Here is a 14,479-nt window from a genome sequence, read left to right on the forward strand (position 1 = left end):
GATATACTATGGTCGTCTGAATTCAGCCTGAGGCCGGATTCACACGCGCGTGTGCGTTTTGCACACGCAAAAAACGTGGCGTTTTGCATGCGCAAAAGGCACTTAACAGCTCCGTGTGTCAGCCCCGTATGATGCGCGGCTGCGTGATTTTCGCGCAGCCGCCATCATTATGACACTCTGGATGTTTGTAAACAGAAAAGCATGTGGTGCTTTTCTGTTTTCATTCATAGTTTTACAGCTGTTGCGCGAATCACGCTGCTCGCACGGAAGTGCTTCCGTGTGGTGCGCATGATTTTCACGTGCCCATTGACTTCAATGGGTGCGTGATGCGTGAAAAACGCAGAAATATAGGACATGTGAGTTTTACGCAGCGGACTCACGCTGCGTAAAAATCACGCAACTGACTGCACTGCCCCATAGACTAATATAGGTCCATGCGACGCGCGTGAAAATCACGCGCGTTGCACGGACATATATCCCGTTCGTCTGAATAAGCCCTCAGGGTATGTTCACACGGCCTATTCTCGGCACTTTTTTTTGGCAGTAAACGCCCGAAAAATCGGAAGCATTGATTGCAATGAGAAAACGGCATTCTGTTCCGACGGGTCGTTTTTTTACGCGGCCGTTTTGCCAAACGACTGCGTGAAAAAACGGCCACGAAAAAGAAGTGCATGTCACTTCTTGGGACGTTTTTGGAGACGTTTTTGGTTAAGCGTGTGAACATACCCTTAGGCCCCATGCACACGACCGTGTTCGGTCCGTGATATACGGTCCGCATGTCGGCTGCATGTCCCGGACCGAACACAGTGCAGGGAGTCAGGCTCCTAGCATCACACTTATCTATGACGATAGGGGTCACTGCCTGTCCGCGGAACTACTGTCCCGTACTGTAATCATGTTTTAGTGTGTGACAGTAGTTACGTGGATAGGCAGTGACACCTAGCGTCATAGATAAGTATGATGCTAGGAGCCCGGCTCCCTGTACTTTGTACGGTCCGGGACAAGCGGCCGACATGCGGACCGTATATCACGGACCGAACACGGTCGTGTGCATGAGGCCTAACTCTCACACATGGCCACAAGCAGACAGCAACACTTCTCAGGATAGGAAAGGAACCATCTCTTTAGGCTCCTGCACAGGGGACGGAAAAACTATGGAATTTTGATGCGGAAATTCTGTAGCGTATCCCAGTAGCAGCCAATTGGATGAGATTTAATCAAATGTCATCCACATGCTGTGTTCACCTGCAACAGCTCCAAACCCTCTCCAATACTCACGGCCCTCACGTAACACTGGTGCCCCCTGGCACTACGCAGCAATGAGGTGCTGTCAATAGGCCGTAGCCCGTGCACTGAACCCTGTTAGATGGGAATAGTTTTTGTACAATATCAAAGTGCTTTTATGCAGCGTGAGGAAGCAACATAGCCACGTGTCACATCCACAAACCTGTTATGGCGCAGCAATACTTCCTAACTAACTAAGATCTCTTAAAGCTGCAGTAGCAATCCGTCATTACCTGTGCACCACAATCAATACAATACAAATAACATGCAATGTACATTAGGAATAGGTCTTCCTCCAGAACTCCAACCCTGGGGAGAAAAGCATATTAGAGCACGCAAAATGCATTTAAAAAGGCACGGCTATATTTACATTGGACTTCCACATGTGCAAATGCAAAAAAATATATATTTAGTGACCCTTTAAGAATGGGGGTCACTCCCACACTATTACATTGCCATAACCTATTATTTATACCACACAGTGAAGACCGTAACACCAAAAAAGACATTATGGGGAGGCGTTTATCAAGTCGCAACTTGTGCAAAAGGCGTAATTCATGCAAAAACGTTGTACGACATCCTCAGAGTGTCGTGATACTCTCCAGGCGTCGTACTCGTACCGCTGCCATTACAACTGTACCGCACAGCACGCAGAAGCGTTTCTCAATGCCCAATTTCAGTTCGGGAGGGAGAATACTACTGGAGGGACACTTAAATGAAAAGCCCCACTTTTTGCCCAGGACTCCATGACAAATTAGATAGGAATTTAAACGCTTCAGTTTATTTATTCACTTTGTTAGTTTAGTGCAGCTCATTTTACCCATATAAATACACGTAGCTTGTTGGTAAACACTGAATTTCCTCGTCAGCATCAACCAACACACTACAGAAGGTGGCGCGCATAGAAGCACATATTACCTGACGCGCATGCGCAGTGAAGCTCCGGGTACGCGGTTAGTGAGCGCGCGCACACGAGAACCTACCTAAGCTCCCATCTTTCATGTGACACTACCAACATGCTGTCACGGATATCCCTCGTCACGAGACTGAGACGCTGTTCTGGTCTACAAGGAGAATGCATGGCCGAGCTGACACGCTGGTAAGAAGGGAAGCTAGTGGATGTTTTTCTATGCGGAGGTGTCGTCGTCGTTGCCGCCACCTGACATAACTGGAGCGGACACCTCATAGGAATGCGTGTGGCTGCTCTACAACCGTGGGGAGGCAGCAGAAGTGTATATTATAATTAACCGTTTGTATGCCTGGCGACTCTCCACTGTGGGGTACTCCCAATAATCAAGGTCTCTAGTCCCTACAACTTGGAAGCCACGCCCCCTTTTAGTAATACTTTGCAGGTGTCGGAAAAATTGGTGCAGGGCTTGATAAATATGGTGGTCACTTTTTTTTTTTTTTTTTTTCTTTCACTGCAAATGTACCAAAAAACTGCTGCACTCTTATTGATAAATAAGCTCCATATAGACACATAGTGGGTGCAAATGTCTCGAACCTCCAATGATGCAGGGCACCATGTAGCCTAGGCCAAAAGACTAATAACTGTCTGTTTCATGTCTTCTACCAGAGACTGTATGTGCTTGTTTCATGCTGGGTGAGGAGTTGCACAATCCATTTCTAAGCGCTAGCTGTGATTCTAGGTTATGTATTGCTAGACCTGTTGTGCGTCAGGTACCCCTATCTAGTGCCCCCTCACAAGTGTGGGGGAGGGGAGGAGGAGGGTGAAGGTTGTGTTTACTGCAGGGACTGGCAGCAATTAACCTTTTGCTCTATCGTCCGTGTGTAAACAAGTTTAGCCAGGTTTACGTCCCCCTGCTCTTGTACAGTTTCTGAGAAGTTGTACAGTGATCGTCACAAGTCTACATTGTGACAATTGGTTCACATTCGGCACATATGTGCAGGATGTTGGATGGCATCATCGCTGAAGGTTCCTGAAAACAATCCTTCCATAAACATGCCAAGCGTATATGTTTATATCTATGGAGGCAGGCGTGCAGTCAGACACCTCCATATGTGGCTTCCATCCTTCTCAGGAAAACCTCCCAACGTAACTATGTCTTCTAAGAACATTTGGCGTGGGGATGTCTGGTGGTAAACCTATCCAGCCTTCAACTGGGCCAGTATCTAATGTCAATCGTACTGTCTAGTGCATGCAAACCAGCAGATGCAGTTTGTACATTCATTGTGAATTCTACGTCCTACATTGACTGCACAAGTGATGTAACTGGAGAAATTCATAAAACATGCAGTTTACCAGAACGTGGTCATACCACAGTATATTACGAATGTTAACGGATTGGAAGATGAGCGTAGTTGGTGTTGCCTGATATTGTTGGCTATAATAACTAAATATTAAGTAGACCGATCAGAAGACGTGGATCTATCAAAACTGGGGCAAAAGTAGATGTGGAGGCTTTCCCATTGGCTAACCAATCCGATTCAAGTTCTAATTTTCCTAAAGTCCTTTTGGGTAATATAAGCTGTAACTTGATTGGTTGCTATGGGCAACTTTTCCACTTCTCTTAAGTTTAACCCATAGTCGTTAGTGCATTTATAATACTTTAAGTAGCGGACTGTATATAATTTTTCTGTTGTAAACTTCGACTCAAGGAGGAATCTAATAGGTGACAATCTGCTGATAATGCTCTAAATCTGTAATATCTTAATTAGGGGCATAGACATTAGCTATAGGGTGTGTGCATGTGTATATATAGACCACCGATACATGGGCACACATTTATTAACCCCTTAAGGACGAGGCCATTTTTTGTTTTTCCATCCCCGCCTTCCAAGGGCCATCATTTTATTTTTATTTATTTTTTTTCCGTCGACATAGCCATGTGAGGGTTGTAGTTTTTAACAGCATGCTTTATTGTACCATATAATGTACTGAAAAACAGAAAACCGCAATTCCTTTGTTTTTTTTGGGGGGTTTAGTTTCTACGGCGTTCACCGTTCGGTAAACTACATGTTAAATTTATTCTGCGGGTCAATACGATTACCGAATGTATATTGCTTTTTTATGATTTACTACTTATACAAAGAAAGCACGTTTAAAAAAAAAAAAAAAAATGTTTAGTTTCACCATATTCTGAGACCAATAACTTTTTTTTATTTATTTTTTTTATCGAGCGGTGTGAGGGCTTGTTTTTACTTGTACCATTTTTAGGTACATATGACTATTAGTTTTACTTTTTATTCAATTTTTTTGGGGGGAGCTAAGGTGACCAAAAAAAAGGCAATATTGGCGGTTTTATTTTTTTTATTTTTACTTCGTATACAATGCGGGTTATATAGCATTATATTGGAATAGTCCAGCATTTTGACGGACACGGCGATACCAAATATATTTATTTTTATATTACTTTAGGGGAAAAGTGAGCCCGCTCTATATATCTCCCCCACGTCATGAAGTACAGTTACATCATGGTATAGGAAGGGGTTAAAGAAGTTTTCCAAGTTACGAATAAAATTCAGTGACTTCACGACCACCAGAGCGGTGGCGGGTCTATCAAATGAGTATGGGTTCTTCTGTTGTTTTTAGAGCTTTTTCTTGCAGACACTAAATTTTATTGGGAACTTTGAAGACCTCAGATTTATGGAGTAAATTGCACCAAATGAATCAACAGATTGAAGAAAAACTGCAGCACTCCGATATCCAAAAGATGTTGGTCTTTATTCACCAAGCAGTAAAAGCGACAACGTTTCAACCCCTGTTGGGTCTTTGTCACGCATAGTGATAGTAAATCAGTGCACTCTTTATATAACACATGTTTAATGACATCACTTCCTGAACGTATTAGGTAACAATAGTAAAATACCCTTTAAAAAATACATCATAACGTTAAATATCCCCCACATCATCAAAGTGAAATACAATTATGAAACATGAATAGATCACCAGTCTAGTACCTGTATATCAGTTGGTTTAAGACACATCTTATCTTGCCAGCCTCTATGGTTCTCCATTGCGCATGCCAGGAAGTCCTAGTAACCTCAATGTCCGGCGTTACTATGGTTTAGCATCGTGATCTCACTCAGGACCGCGCATGCGCATTGAGGTAAGTTACACAATCGTAACATAATTACCACGGAATCCGTTGTTATAATAACAACAAGACGCTAACATAACATAGATGAGTCCCAAAAAGAGGGATTCTGCGTGTCTCATCAGGAGTGGTAATCAAAGTACATTTATTTTACAATATATTTAACAGATGTCCAAAAATGGAGTCGTTAATATCAATTTCAATAAGAATGAACAGAAAAGCCTATAACAATCCTGCACTTCAAATTTTTTTTTTTCGATAAGACAGGCAGACAATCCCAAGACAGACAGCAATCCAAAAGACTGAGAAGGTTTCATCAGAGCTTTCTTCACGAATAATTCAAAAAGTGATTCTCCATATAGTGTAAGTGACCTAAAATATAAAAAAGAACAAGTAATATTAAAAGGAATATCCAATAATATTACAATCACATGACTCCTGTTCAGGTACTCTATCTTAAATCTATTACAGATGACGATGGGGCCAGAACCACGTCCAAAGACACAATTCTAACAAATGCCCGTTGTTCTGAACTCCCTGTTTAACCCCTTGGGTTCCAGGGTGTCCAGTTCATAAGTCCATTTTAATTCAAGTTTTTTAAGGGTCTTTTCCCTATCACCTCCTCTCCTCATTGGAGCTACCCCATCAATTATTCTAAATCGCAACTGCGAAATACTATGTCCGAATTTAATGAAATGTTCTGGAATCGGTAAGTCTACCTTCTTACTCCTAATGGTATACTTATGCTGGTTAATTCGTGTTCTACATTCCTGAGTGGTTTCTCCCACATATAACAGTCCACACGGACATTGGATAACATATATGATGAAACTGGAAAGACACGTAAAAAATTGTTTAATCCCATATATTTTCCCTGTCCTTGGATGTACCATGGTGTTACCCCGCATCATACTGTTGCAATTGCAACATCCAAAGCAGGGAAGACATCCCTTTTTTTGGGTCTTAGCCCTAGTCAGAGAACCAATATCCTCACGTACAAGGCGGTCTCTAAGATTAGGGGGTCTACGAAAGGACAGATGCACAGGTGTACAAAAAACTTGATTATGATCCTAAATTTGACATCATGAGAAAAGTTAAAATTGCTGTTGATAATGCATATGCTCTAGATTTGATGTCAAATGATATGAATATTTACGGGTTGAACATCCTAGGACACCTGTTTTATATTTACTCCCGAAGATCCACAAAAGTATGTGTAAACCACCAGGTAGACCAATTGGTCCAACACCCGAGACATTATTCACACCAATTGCTACATTCCTTGACCAGTTATTACGTAAAGGAGCTACAAATGCAAGGTCTTATGTCCAGGACACAACCCAATTTATTAATAAATTGAGAGATATAGTAGTCCATGATGACTGTTTCCTTGTGTCCTTTGATGTGGTATCCTTATATAATAGTATTGAACATGAGAAGGGGATGTTGGCGGTTACTGAATTGTTGCGACATTGGACCCTTGATAATGAACAAAAGGAATTTATAGTGACACTATTGGAGATTGTACTACAGTGCGATTATTTTCTTTTTCAGGACACCTTTTATGGCCAGTGCAGTGGCACGGCTATGGGGTCCAATGTCGCTCCAACATCTTCATGGCATTCTTTGAGGTTTAAGTTTTGTGTACCCATCCAGCTTCTTCCAATTTGTGGGGGGCTGGATGAGGTACATAGACGATATCTTCGTTATATGGTACAGTAGTGAAGTACAGCTACTGAAATTTCAAGAAGAAATTAATAGTCATTTTCCCGAACTTCAATTCACGTTGACATATTCTGGACACCATATACAATTTTTGGATACAACTGTATCTAAGAAGGACAATCGTCTTGTTACCGATTTATATGTGAAACCCACCGACTGTAATAATTTGTTGCAATATAATAGTTGGCATCCTCGGGGAACAATAAAATCCCTTCCATTTAGTCAACTCCTCAAAGTCAAAAGAATTGTTTCAGATGATATTATTAAGTCTATCCTCCACAATATTATGTGCAGCAAATTTCTTAGTCGAGGTTACCCTAGACTTGTGATCGAAAGGGCAACTAATGAGGTTAAAAAATGCAAATGTAGTGATCTACTTGTGAAAAATCCAAATAATAAAATACTGAAGAGAATTCCTCCTGCGAGTAGAAAAATCTCCAAAATCCTTAGGGATTATTGGCCTATTCTCAGCGATACTTTCCCTAAGAATATTGAATTTCAGGACCCTCCTATTATGTCCTTTCGTAGACCTCCTAATCTTAGAGACCGCCTTGTACGTGAGGATATTGGTTCTCTGACTGGGGCTAAGACCCAAAAAAAGGGATGTCTTCCCTGCTTTGGATGTTGCAATTGCAACAGTATGATGCGGGGTAACACCATGGTACATCCAAGGACAGGGAAAATATATGGGATTAAACAATTTTTTACGTGTCTTTCCAGTTTCATCATATATGTTATCCAATGTCCGTGTGGACTGTTATATGTGGGAGAAACCACTCAGGAATGTAGAACACGAATTAACCAGCATAAGTATACCATTAGGAGTAAGAAGGTAGACTTACCGATTCCAGAACATTTCATTAAATTCGGACATAGTATTTCGCAGTTGCGATTTAGAATAATTGATGGGGTAGCTCCAATGAGGAGAGGAGGTGATAGGGAAAAGACCCTTAAAAAACTTGAATTAAAATGGACTTATGAACTGGACACCCTGGAACCCAAGGGGTTAAACAGGGAGTTCAGAACAACGGGCATTTTTTAGAATTGTGTCTTTGGACGTGGTTCTGGCCCCATCGTCATCTGTAATAGATTTAAGATAGAGTACCTGACCAGGAGTCATGTGATTGTAATATTATTGGATATTCCTTTTAATATTACTTTGTTCTTTTTTATATTTTAGGTCACTTACACTATATGGAGAATCACTTTTAGAATTATTCGTGAAGAAAGCTTTGATGAAACCTTCTCAGTCTTTTGGATTGCTGTCTGTCTTGGGATTGTCTGCCTGTCTTATCGAAAAAGAAAAATTTGAAGTGCAGGATTGTTATAGGCTTTTCTGTTCATTCTTATTGAAATTGATATTAACGACTCCATTTTTGGACATCTGTTAAATATATTGTAAAATAAATGTACTTTGATTACCACTCTCCTGATGAGACACGCAGAATCCCTCTTTTTGGGACTCATCTATGTTATGTTAGCGTCTTGTTACTATAACAACGGGTTCCGTGGTAATTATGTTACGATTGTGTAACTTACCTCAATGCGCATGCGCGGTCCTGAGTGAGATCACGATGCGAAACCATAGTAACGCCAGACGCCGGACATTGAGGTTACTAGGACTTCCTGGCATGCGCAATGGAGAACCATAGAGGCTGACAAGAAAAGATGTGTCTTAAACCAACTGATATACAGGTACTAGACTGGTGATCTATTCATGTTTCATAATTGTATTTCACTTTGATGATGTGGGGGATATTTAACGTTATGATGTATTTTTTAAAGGGTATTTTACTATTGTTGATACCTAATACGTTCAGGAAGTGATGTCATTAAACATGTGTTATATAAAGAGTGCACTGATTTACTATCACTATGCTTGACAAAGACCCAACAGGGGTTGAAACGTTGTCATTTTTACTGCTTGGTGAATAAAGACCAACATCTTTTTCTTCAATCTACTGTGTGCAAGTTGTCCCGTTGGACCTGGGACATTTGCTGCGTGCACCATCCCTTGCTAGGGATTATCTACCTGGTCTCCCTCAAAAGAACCTTTTTGGTTGTGCTGCTGATCTCTTCACACCAAATTAATCAAGTTGCATGCCTCTTTAATAAAATGGACAGATTTTGGACTGTCCTTTTATAGAGGCTCTGTCATCAGTTTAAGTGCCCTATCTCCTACATAATCTGATCGGCGCTGTAATGTAGATAACAGCAGTGGTTTTTATTTTGAAAAACAATCATTTTTGACCAAGTTATGACCTATTTTAGATTTATGCTAATGATTTTCTTGATGACCAACTGGGCGTTTTTTAACTTTTTATCAAGTGGGCGCTGTAAAGAGAAGTGTATGACTCTGACCAATCAGTGTCATACACTTCTCATTGTACCAGCTCAGCTTGTTTCACTGCACAGCGTGATCTCGCTAGATCACGCTGTGACGGGACTTCCTCCCACAGGTTCTTCATCGGAGCCATGGAAGACTGAACAGACATCGCCTCCTTGCTGTAAATGTCATAGAGACGCTACAGAAGTGGTCAGGATTCTGAATACACATCCCGTCCTGGCTGGAGGTAATGTATATTCATTGTCCGGACACTGCAGTATCGTTAGTGTTTATGTGGCTGCACATAGCGATATAGCTATATCGCTATGTGCTGTGTAAATGAATGGGGAGAAGTGTATGACACTGGTCAGCGTCATAGACTCCTCTGTACAACGCCCACTTGGCCAAAAAGTGTAACATGCCCAGTTGTTCATTAAGAAAGTCATTAGCATAAAGCTAATATAGGTCATAACTCCATCAAAAATGATTGTTTTTCTAAATAAAAACCACCTCTACATTACAGCACCGATCATATTATGTACAAGATAGGGCACTTATAATGTGGTGACAGAGCCTCTTTAAAGCCTTCTGTGTTCCAGAAAAAAATTACTTAAAGAGGCTCTGTCACCAGATTTTCAAACCCCTATCTCCTATTGCAGCAGATCGGGACTGCAATGTAGAGAACAGTAACGTTTTTGTTTTTTAAAACGAGCATTTTTGGCCAAGTTATGACTATTTTTATATTTATGCAAATGAGCCTTTCTTAAGTATAACTGGGCGTGTTTAAAGTTATGTCCAAGTGGGCGTGTATTGTGTGCTACATCTGGGCATTTTTACTTGTTTTCCTAGCTGGGCGTTGTGAATAGAAGTGTGTGATGCTGACGAATCCGCATCATCCACTTCTCTTCGTTACCACCCAGCTTCTGGCAGTGCACAGACACACAGCGTGTCCTCGCTCATCCGACACGATGAAGTTCCTGTGGGAGGAAGTGAGTGACGTCACAGCGTGAGCTCGCTAGGACGCGCTGTGTGTCTGTGCACTGCCAGAAGCTGGGCATTGTGAAGAGAAGTGTATGATTCTGATTCGTCAGCATCATACACTTCCATTCACAACGCCCAGCTAGTAAAACAAGTAAAAACGCCCAGATGTACACACACAATACACGCCCACTTGGACATAACTTTAAACACGCCCAGTTGTACTTAAAGGCTCATTTGCATAAATATAAAAATAGTCGTAACTTGGCCAAAAATGCTCGTTTTTGAAAAAAAAACACGTTACTGTTCTCTACATTGCAGCGCCGATCTGCTGCAATAGGAGATAGGGATTTGAAAATCTGGTGACAGAGCCTCTTTAAAATAGATTTTCTGCAAAAAATAAAAAATAATTATTCTAAATTTCACCTCCACTTTGCTTTAATTCTCATGAAACACCAAAAGGGTTACGAAACTTTCTAAATGCTGTTTGAGGGGTGCAGTTTTTAAAATTAGGTGTTTTGTAGTGGGTTTCTAATATATAAGGCCCTCAAAGCCACTTCAGAACTGAACTGGTCCCTGAATTTTTTCTTGAAAATGGGAGAAATTGCTGCTGAAGTTCTAAGCCTTGTAACGTCCTAGAAAAATAACAATTCAAAAAATGATGCAAACATATAGTAGACATATTGGAAATGTTAACTAGTAACTATTTTGTGTAGTATTCCGATCTGTTTTACAAGTAGATACATTTAAACTTAGAAAAATGCTAATTTTTGCAAATTTTCTCTAAATTTTGGTATTTTTCACAAATAACTGAATATATCAACCAAATTTTACCACTAACTTAAAGTCCAAGGTGTCGTGAGAAAACAATCTCCGAATCGCTGGAAAAATCAAAAGCATTTCACATAAAGTGACACATGTCAAATTTGAAAAAAATGGCCTAGTTCATTAGGCGAAAACAGGCTGTGTCCTTAAGGGGTTAAGATCACTCAAAGAGCACAATAGGTAATCCTGAAAGGTGAAAGAGCAAAAGACCACTTGAAGACTACAAACTGCAAAAACCTCTGTTCATATGTCCGCTATTAGAAAAACACTAAACAAGAATGGGGTTCATGGAAGGACACCACAAAGGAAGCCACTGCCGTAGAAAAAAAAAAACATTGTGGCCTGTCGTATGTTTGCCTGAGACCATCTGGATATTCCACATTGCTTCTGGGAAAATGTTCTATGGACAAAGACAAAAGTGGATCTTTTTAATCACCAATGCATAACACTATGTTTGGAGGAAAAGAACACTGCACACCAAATCCTAACTGAAACATGGTGAAGTGAGAATCGTGCTTTGCTGCCTCACGGCCTTGGTAGAGGTGATTGCTGCTAAAGTGGGATCTACGGGTTATTAAATTCAAGGGTTCATTTTCTTTTTCTCCCTGCGCTGTGGATATTTACTCTAAATGTGCTCAATAAAAGACATGAACTGTACAACTATTTGTGCATTTTTACTTTTAGTTAGATTGTGTTGTCTAGAATTGTGACTTGGATAACAATCAGACCACAATTTATTAGTAATCCATTCAGAAATCCAGGTAATTCTCAAGGGTTCACTTACTTTTTCTTTCAACTGTAGTTGGATCATGCATAACTAAATCACATAATTTGACTGTCCTGATATAAGGATAGGAATGACCACATTTCAGTGATGTAAGGTGCAGGAACTCCCACTAGCAGTTACTGATTCATAGTGACGTTGAATACAAATAAACATCAGTATCTACAGAAGCGTTCTTTGTTATCCATTAACTTTGACATAAAAGTTATAGGATGACTTTTGGACTTGAAAGTGAAAGGTGTTTTATGTAGTGGTGCCACAATTGTTTTCAACCACACCTTCAAGGAGTAACCACACTTTTATTAAACTTTTGATATGTAATAGTCTTATCAGAACTTGGGATTAGTGGGGTCCGGGTGTTTGAGACACACCCCCCCCCCCCCCCCCACCGTTGCTGAAATGAAGGTGCAGAAGTGCTCCTCTGACTATCCTGCGTCTTCGGCTGTGATCGGCTCCCCTTGTTAAAAAGAAGACTAGAATGTCTTCAGCCTAACGGAGTGCCGATCACAGCCGAAGTTGCAGGATGGTCAGATGAGCGCTTCTGCACCTTCCTTTCAGCGACAGTGGGGGGTCTTAACACCTGGAGCCCCACTGATCCAAGGTTCTGATATATCTGTATTTAAGTTACTCTTTACGTATTATACATTGACTGTCAAGATACACACTGAGATTTCCAATTATACACCATGTCATCAAATATAATTTGCAGAAGAGTCCTTAAAGTGAAATTCCACACTTGGATCCACTGTTAAGGGTTTTAACCGGTTTGCCGACTGAGTAGTATGCGCGTCAGTAGTAGTATGCTTGAGTGGTAGGACGTTGCCGCATCAGGACGAGCATACTTGTCCTACTCAATCAGGTGCGGGGCAACGGCTTTAATACACAGCTGCAGCCCCGCTTTAACGGCGGAGATCAGAGGAGCCTATGATCTCCGCTTGTAACCCCTTGAGTGCCACCATTCAAATGGAAAGAGTGAGGGGGGGTCTCCCCTTTTAATCGTATCACAGGGAATCCTTGCGATGTGATCGATATACATACCTTATATGGACAAACAGCCCAGGGTCCATTGAAGGACCCCAAGGCTGTCTGACTATATTTCTTGTTGTTAGCGCATACCTAAATATGCTCGAAGAACAGCCTGTGTACGATCGGTACACTGGCTAATGTACTGGCATACAGATATAACAGTACATTATAGTAAAATCAAAATCCTCTATCTGGGATTAAAAAAAAAAGTATAAAAGTCAAATAAAACAAATTCGTAAAAAAAAAAAACGCACAAGTGCACATATTTTATTTATTGTAAAAAAAATAAAAACTTTATTAAATCTACCAAAACATCAAATATAAACATATTTAGTGTTGGCACGACGACCGTATCAACCTGCACAGTAAATTGATCGGTATATGCTGCGCAAAAAATGCAGTGAAACCGGTTTTTCCTAGACTTTTTGCCAATATAATAATTTAAAAAAATTGAAACTCTAATATATACTAGAATTTCTCAATGAATTAAAATATCATCAATTTATTTCATTATTTTATTTCAGTAATTCAATTCAAAAAGTGAAACTCAATATAATAGATTCATTACACACACTGATCTATTTCCAGAACTTTTTTTCTTTTAAGGTTGATTATGGCTAACAGTTAATGAAAACCCAAAATTTATTATCTCAGAAAATTAGAATATTTTATATAAGCCCAATTTCAAAAATGATTTTTAATACCGAAATGTTGTCGTCCTGAAAAGTATGTACAGTATATGCCCTCCATACTTGGTCGGGGCTCTGACTCTGCATGAATTACTGCATCAATTCGGCGTGACATGGAGGCGATCAGCCTGTGGCACTGCTGAGGTGTTATGGAAGCACAGGTTGCTTTGATAGTGACCTTCAGCTCGTCTGCATTGTTGGGTCTGGTGTCTCATCTTCCTCTTGACAATACCCTATAGATTCTCTATGAGGTTTAGGTCAGTCGAGTTTGCAGGCCAATCAAGCGCAGTGATACTGTGGTTTCTAAACCAGGTATTGGTACTTTTGGCAGTGTGGGCAGGTGCCAAGTCCTGCTGGAAAATGAAATCTACATAAAGCTTGTCAGTAGAGGGAAGCATGAAGTGCTCTAAAATTTCCTGGTAGACGGCTGCGTTGACTCTGGACTTGACATAACCCAGTAAATAACTGCGTTTTCCACTACATCCCTCATGACAGCACCACAGGAGGTTGCCCTATTGACCTCCATAGGGACAGGAAGACAGAGAGGTTAAAAGGCCCCTCCCACCACCCACTTGCCAGTGTTCTTCCTGTCCCTACAGGGTCAAGAGCAGAGAGACGTCGCTCCTGTGGTGCTGTCAGGAGAAAACTCGGGCAGGGGGCAAGATCGAGGAGTCCGTGCACTCCCCCTTCTATTCCTCTTAAAGCCTAGGCTAATACCCCTCTAACGAGAGGTCCCTTCGCTCCCAACCTAAAACACCTACCTTAGGAATCCTAGGCAGGATTC

At 40.9% G+C, this 14,479-nt stretch overlaps 1 protein-coding gene across 1 annotated transcript in view; it reads left to right on the forward strand.

Annotated features, from left to right (window-relative positions):
* The first annotated feature begins 2,235 nt into the window (after nt 1–2,235).
* NIPSNAP1 (nipsnap homolog 1) overlaps nt 2,236–14,479 on the forward strand; it is a 62,874-nt gene continuing 50,630 nt past the window's right edge. The window contains exon 1 of the mRNA XM_075829875.1: nt 2,236–2,383. Within this exon, the coding sequence (XP_075685990.1) occupies nt 2,301–2,383 (83 nt within the window). The 5' untranslated portion in view covers nt 2,236–2,300. The remainder of the gene's footprint in view (nt 2,384–14,479) is intronic.

The sequence above is a fragment of the Rhinoderma darwinii genome, chromosome 1, assembly GCF_050947455.1.
Source record: "Rhinoderma darwinii isolate aRhiDar2 chromosome 1, aRhiDar2.hap1, whole genome shotgun sequence".
Classification (NCBI taxonomy): domain Eukaryota; kingdom Metazoa; phylum Chordata; class Amphibia; order Anura; family Rhinodermatidae; genus Rhinoderma; species Rhinoderma darwinii.